The 7,789-nt window shown below is 35.8% G+C and overlaps 1 protein-coding gene across 12 annotated transcripts in view; it reads right to left on the reverse strand.

The window, feature by feature from the left end:
• EHBP1 (EH domain binding protein 1) overlaps positions 1–7,789 on the reverse strand; it is a 402,075-nt gene that overhangs the window by 61,217 nt on the left and 333,069 nt on the right. For 9 of the 12 annotated variants that reach the window (XM_078852347.1, XM_078852346.1, XM_073339538.2 and 6 more), the window contains one exon: positions 3,553–3,700. In XM_078852347.1, the coding sequence (XP_078708473.1) occupies positions 3,553–3,700 (148 nt within the window). The remainder of the gene's footprint in view (positions 1–3,552; positions 3,701–7,789) is intronic. The other 3 variants (XM_073339539.2, XM_078852348.1, XM_073339541.2) reach the window with 1 other exon arrangement.

Consider the following 7,789-nt stretch of genomic DNA (forward strand, 5'->3'; position numbering starts at 1 on the left):
GGAATCTACTGCTACAAAACAGAAACAGAACACTTGCAAACGTATAATGTAAGTAAGGATAGAACTCAGACCATATTCACAAAAAAGATCTTGTCTATTAAATCTGAATATTTTTAGCAAATAAAGAACTGAAGGAATAAGTGGTAGACATATAGGCCCAGATCCTCAAAGATATTTAAGTGTTGTACCACAATCAAAATCAATGGGAGTTAGGTGCCTAAATACTTTTGAGGATCTGGGCTATTGTAACTTACTTGGATTTTAAAAAATGCTAGCACAGTCTCACTCAACTGTTCCTTAGTAAAGTTAACAAGTAAGGCCCCTAGTTAGGAGGAGGAGAAGCTACTTGAGTAAATAATGATTTGGAAAACAAAGACATACTGTGAATGATGAGATGGAATAATGTGGAGAAGGTTGAGTATGTACCACAAAAATAAGTAATAAGATGGTTATTGTTCACTTTATGTGAAAAATGTGGGAGAATGAACACGTAGGAAAGTGATAAATTTTCACATAAATAAGAGTAAGGGGGAATCAGAGTGGACAGAAACCACAAAATAGAAGTGAAATAAAAGTCCAAATAACTTGCCCAGATTACGATACAGACAGACAAAATCAATGTAGAAGATGTAAACCAGTGACCATTGGTGAGGCCTCATCTGGAGTACTGTGTCCAGTTTTGGGCCCCACACTATAAGAAGGATGTGGATAAATTGGAGAGAGTCCAGCGAAGGGCAACAAAAATGATTAGGGGTCTGGAACACATGACTTATGAGGAGAGGCTGAGGGAACTGGGATTGTTTAGTCTGCAGAAGAGAAGAACAGGGGGGATTTGATAGCTGCTTTCAACTACCTGAGAGGTTCCAGAGAGGATGGTTCTAGACTATTCTCAGTGGTAGAAGAGGACAGGACAAGGAGTAATGGTCTCAAGTTGCAGTGGGGGAGGTTTAGGTTGGATATTAGGAAAAAAATTTTCAGAAGGAGGGTGGTGAAACACTGGAATGCGTTACCTAGGGAGGTGGCAGAATCTCCTTCCTTAGAAGTTTTTAAGGTCAGGCTTGACAAAGCCCTGGCTGGGATGATTTAATTGGGGATTGGTCCTGCTTTGAGCAGGGGGTTGGACTAGATGACCTCCTGAGGTCCCTTCCAACCCTGATATTCTATGATTCTATGATGCTGGGCATAGTATATATAAAAATAGAAAATATACTAGATGGGCATACAAGAAAAAATACAATTGATAATTTAATAGTAGATGTGATGGTGATGAAAACTCAAGTAGTCAGATTTTGACACCCTACTCCTGTGGCATCCTAACTTACTCTGCAATTAGTCATCTCGGAACTTGGTGCAACCACACATGTAAAGAGTTAGTACTCAACGTGAGTAAGAATGACAGAATCTTGATCTAAAATCTTATTCATATACTGCTAAACAATGATATTAAATAGCAGATATAGCTTGCAATAAATAGAGGTATCAAGTGTTCTTGAAATAGTGACGAAGTGGAAGACTAATTAAGGAGTCTGAGGATCTCAGTTATTCAGAAGAATTAGAGAAACTATGGATGAAATCCTGGCCCCACTGAAATGTGTGGGAGTGTTGCTATTCACTTCACTGAAGCCAGGATTTCACCCTTGGTTTTTATTATTTAGGAAAGTGGAGATGAAGATTGGTCCTCACTAGGATAGAGACAATTCTGAAGAGAATAAAGGAAGACAGACACTACAAGACTATTTGTGCTAGGGTCAAATGAAAGGCTATCTTTGAGGGAGCTTACAAATTTAGTGAAAGAAAGGACTGGTTAACAGAAAAACTCAATGGAAATTTTAAACATGGAGAGCCATATTCTATGGTGAAATATATGGTGGTGTAAGCTGGTCAGAAAGTGGGTGCAAGTGGCAAAGCACTGTAATCTGTAACCAATTTGGCATTCAAAGTGTGTGTAAAACAAGTGTATTTTATACTCAGAGGTAGAGGGAGGAAGTGCAGCAGGAAAAGCAACTAACAGGTGGGTGTAAAGGATAACGTCAGTGCGTGCAAGGAATGATAAAGTAAAGCAGGATAAAAAATGATAAATATTTAAGTCACATAAAGAATGCCAAATTGGTTGCAATTTACACTACTTTGCCATTTTACTCGTTTTCTAACTAACTTAAATGTTACGTGTATCTATACTACTATATACGTCACCAATGAATTTGGCCTACGCACTTTCATGGAACTATACCTGCATCAGCCAAGTCTAAATTTGGCCCAGAGTGTTTAATGCAAGTATAAGGAACAAACTAGGAAAGGCTGCAATGGAAAAATGAGCAGTAACCATTTTAAAGGCGTTTGCTATTGTACGTCACAGTGTGAACATGCTTTGAAGCAATATTTTCATTAGCTTAGAGGAGTTTTCATAAAGTCTGAAAAGCTTATTCCACATCAAGGCCATGTTTTCCCTACTTAGGGTGAATTCAGTACTGCAGAACAGCCCCACACTGGAGACACCTGCCATGCTTCATTTACTGGGTGAATGGAGGTAAACCAAAGACCAGACTTAAATGGAAACATATAACTGCTCTCCAGCCATTCTTAGTGCTTCAGTGTTAAATGGAGTAGGGAGTGGAAGACCTATGGTACAAGACAGTTGCAACATTAACTAAAAAGAACATATTTAAAACTGTATTGAACACAGAAAGAAAACATATAATCAGTGAATGTAGATCTAGCAAAATAAATATAAAGTTGGATTTACCGGGCATTTGTGCTACAATTATGGGTTAGTATGAGACAATTAATTATTCCTTAGCATATTTAGGAGACACTAAAAGAGCAAGGAGCCTGGACTAAAATATGTGTTCTGTACCCATTTGAATTTGAATGTCACTACATTACTCCAGCTTGAAGCACTGGCACATATATGAATTTTAATGACATTTCAAAGTCACTTTAGTAGTATTACAGTAATATACGACTTAAAAACTGTAAAGGTAAGTGGTACGCAAAAAGACTGCCATTTAAAATCAAAAGATTATTACTCCAACCTCCCAGGTTATAACGAATGAAAACAATGTAATGCCAGAGAACTTCTTCAAATTTTCCTTCAGAAAGAAGTCGTACTAACTCGTTTTTTGTTTTGAAGTCAAGTTTCTTAAATCTTTATAATGTACTTTCCCCCAGAGGTCACATCTAACTCCTACATTTTCAATGAACTCTGGAGATTTTAGCCACCCAATTTCTATATGAATAATATTTCTTACAAGTCTAAAAATGCAGAGGTAATGTCAAATTTGTAGTTCAACAGGCCAATATTAGCCAACATTTTTTACCTTTATAGTCATATTCTTGCTGTAACATATGCACCATTCTTTTAACTGTTTGAATTAAGTTATATAACCCTGATTTGGAAAAGCTATACATTGCCAGTCTTTTGATATGTGTACTTGATGGACAACAATTTCTTACAACAACATTTTCAAGTGTGAATAAAAGTGATACCCCAAAAAAGGTCCTTTCTGGTTTCTAGGTTGCCACAGGAATAAGATACGAGGCTCCCTAACTCACCTCCAGATGCCTTTGACCTTTCTTTCAACTTTTCTGCAGCCATTTCAGCGTAGGTAGGAAGTTCTGACATCTTCACTCCAGATCGAGCTTCTGCTATTAGCTGACGAGCTCTCTCTCTCAGCTGCCGACGTCGCTCTTCATCTTGCTGCTAAGATATATTGAACAGTTGCCAACTCAGTAATTGACAGAAATGCAATTTCATTCTCAATCTGATCATCATGATAGTAACTGGTTTGCAGCATGGTGCTTGGCCCACGTTATAAATAGGATGCTCTATATCAGTTGGGTGTCACACCACAATTTTTAAAGACATACGGGAATCAGATTTTTTAGCATAGCCAACATTATCATATATTAAAAATGTCAGCATTTGTAATTTAAACCATTTTAAAATAAAATTATACCTTGTAAAATATCCTGATGCAAACAATTGTCAGAAACTTTTGTTTCTTATCAATAGCTACAACATTTTTATTATAGCTGCAAAAAGGATTTTACTAAACTGAATTACTAGCGAGAGAAATATTCTACCATCATACTAAAATCAGGGGTCAGATACTGCTCTCAGTTACACAAGTAACTCCACCGACGTCAAGAATGCTATACTGATGTAAATCTGAAGTAAGAGAAGAATGTGATTCACACTGTTCAAGTAATGCATCTTTTTTTTTTAAAATATAAAATTTAACCTAAATTTAACCTGTTGGTGGAGACTCTAGGGCACACAAGAATTTCTCTAGTTTTAAAATGCCCCTTTGTTGGCTACAGTACAGTAATTGCAAATATCACCCAATAACAAATATCCAGTGTTTTCATAAGGGAATCATTCAATTTAACAATGTTCTGTTAAAAAATTGAAACGTATCATTATAGGACTATAAAATTTCAATCACATAACTAATTACAACAAATAGTAAACTTTTCATGCATATATTTCTGAAATGGAGTAACGCACAACAAATTACAAAATATAGGTTTAATCAAAGCTATTGAAATACACTGAAACGTGAGGAAAATGGAGTTTAAGCTTTGTTTATCAAAACTTGCATTTTTCAAACTTAAGAAAAAGTTTAAAAGCCACTAGTGCACAATAAACACTAATAAATACAACAAAACCAAGCAGGTGGCTTTAAGTTAAATTTACCTCAAACTTAATTCATAGACATAACATAGTTGTTGAAATCAGGATTTTTGCAGATGGCCTTAATTTTGGTAGAATACAACCAATTAGTCTAATTTTGGAAAGCAGTACTGGCAACTTACTTTCTTCCAATAAATGGCAAACACCATTCCCACGAAACAAGAAATTGAATATTCCACACCTGCAAATCTTTGTAAGAGCCTGCTACCAAGTGGTATTTAGTTTAAGCAATCATTAATAAGACAAGCACAAAATACTAATTAGGTACATTTTAGCCATTTCCATGTAGATTGTTTGTTTGTAGCTATTTACTCATCGTTGTTCTTGGTACAATAGAAAAAATGCAAATGAATGAATCAGAATGCAGTCCTAATGGGACTTTCTGTTTATAACCATTAGCCCAGAGGTGTGCTGTAATTCAATCCTCAAGCAGAAAGATTTAGCCTCATTAACAGCTTGCATGGGCAAGTTACAACTCATAAAACCCTACAGTAAACAAAGTATATGGACACAGCACAGTATCTTGAGCCTGACTGACAGAATTCTGGTTCCCTATCAGATTGCCTTGATTTACTTTTCTGCTAATGTCCTAACACTATAAAGACAATTTTGCTTGGGCCCTGCAAGCTCTTCAGCAGGATGGCATATTTGCTTTGTTTGCTTTCTCCACACCTTAACTTCCCAGAAGGCACAGAGTAAGAGTTCCATCAAAAACTTATTTGTTAAAGTCCACACAAGACAGAAAACTAGAAACCTTCTATGTGTACTATGCACAACAATAAATCAGGTTAATTTAATGTGCAGCCAGCCAACTAACACAGCAACCAATTTTATTTCAACCTACTGTATCTGGCAACCTTAATTAAATTTGAGTTTACATGAAGTGAAAGTGCTCAAATATATTTCCATCTTGTCACGCCTAACACAGGTGAATTTGTGGTTTTAATTTAAATTAATTTAATTTACAAATGGAATCCGCCAAACTTATTTTAAAGTACTAGGCAGCTTAACACTGAATGTTCATATGATCCAACTAAATCTACTACAGTACATGGCCTATTTAATATCAAGCCAGGTACACTTTAGGAACAAGATGTCCTGGAATATGGTAGGCTGATTTCAAAAGAGGAGACCTCATATCCCTGAATCATTAGCATAATCACTAGCATCCTCTTAGAGCAAATATAGATGGTTGTGGCTTGTGTTTGTGCTAATTAAAATTCAATCATCATTAGCGGAGAAGAGCAAAACAGCATACTTATTGCTTCAATTTAATACATATATTATTTGAACTGTTGATTTTTGAGCTTTGAGGGAGGAAATGATTGTGAAGAACCACTAAGTTTAAATTACACTGAAGGTATGATTCAAGTATATATAAAAGTTGCAAGTTAGAAAACAATTAACTTAAAATGTGCACTGTGAAACAATATATTTTTATTGTCCCTTCCAAAAAAACCATGAAAAAGACCTGGTAAAGCTCATAAAGCACAAATATGGAATTTGCAACAGGGAAAGAAAGGGACATGAAAACTCTAATTACAACAACATATGCTAGAAAACTGTCCAATTCTAAAGAGAAAACTAGGTAAATCTTTCATCTCTCTGTCATGTATCCGCCATGCTGGGAAGATATAAAAGTTTACTCTGTTCCTCCACGTCAATTACTTTCTAAGGGTCTAAAAATCTGCCACATGGATGCACAGCAAGTAAAACTTCACCATTTAAGGACAAACTCTTCAAGAATAAGTAATGTAATTCCTTGTTTCCTTCCTATAAAAATGTATTGGTATGCAATTTTTATATTTCACAGTTCACCGACATCTCGGCAAGCTTTCTTCCACTGCTTCAATGGTGCTACTTTTAATTTTATCCTCCTTAGTCCTAGTAATTAAAGTGATCAGCAGTGGCATCCCAACGGCTTTGACACAGCTACAACCCCCTAGCAGACTTCTGCTTTTAAGGGGAAGGAGAAGAAAAAGGACTAGTTTCATTTCACAGGAACAAGAAAATCAAGCTTCTCCAATCCTCAACTTTATCCAATTGTTCTTTCAGCAGTCTTTGGATCTTAAGAAACAAATAAAAATGGCTGCCATTAGGGGGTCCTTTTTGTAGTTGCCGCAAATGTCAATGACTGACATTACTTTGGCCAAAAATGATGCCATGGATTTGTGAAGGTGAATTAGAATGTGAGACACTGTCAGTGTAGTTGCCGAGATCATTACCCTGCCGATGATGTCATTCAATGGTACCAGAAATTTAGAAAAGACCAGCCTTGAAACACACGGAATGCTCGTGTCTTGTGAAAGCAACCAACAATCAAATCCCCACAAATACCGTTCATTAAATTTATTTTAAAAAAATGTTTATTCTTGTTCATTTTCAAGGAATGTTTCTATGGATTTTTAATTGCCTTTTGATGGAGTTATACGTGGATCAGGTACAATATTGAGTTTGCACCAAAAATCTACTTTTATTTTTTTTTCTCTACACAAACACTATGTACTACATTTGTTTAATGTTAAAAAAAAGAAAATTTTTTATCATGCTCAATGATCTTTTAATGACAGAACTGAAAAAAATAAATTGGTTTTAAAGTTAGTGATCCATCTGTGTTAACATAAAATGAAAATATAACTCTTCTTAACATGGATAGCAGTTCACATAGCTATAACTCTCAAAATTGTCCCTTGCATGCCCCGATTACATAGTACAGCTAAGAAAAAGAACTTGACTGCCAACCCCTTTCATCATTAGACAGGAAGAACGGCTCTGTTATTAGCCATTCAGAAAGAAAAAGAATTCTGTGCTTGTCCAGAGGCAAGGATTATCAAAATGTACCTATTCACTTGCTACAGAACACAGACTAAAACTAAAAAATAAAATTACAAGATATTTAAAGGTTTGGCCAGGCTGGGTTTTTACTGTGACCTTGATCGGCTCTTGTTTGAGTAAACAGGATTTGGGATGAAACATTAAAACTGTTTAGCAGATCTATTCAAGCCATTTCAAACTTTTCTTATGCTGGTTTTAATACAACCAGACATGCTTGTAAATGGCCACACCTGCTCATTTCTCTAGGGATAGCCTGATCTC

Source organism: Lepidochelys kempii, chromosome 3, assembly GCF_965140285.1.
Source record: "Lepidochelys kempii isolate rLepKem1 chromosome 3, rLepKem1.hap1, whole genome shotgun sequence".
NCBI classification, from domain to species: domain Eukaryota; kingdom Metazoa; phylum Chordata; order Testudines; family Cheloniidae; genus Lepidochelys; species Lepidochelys kempii.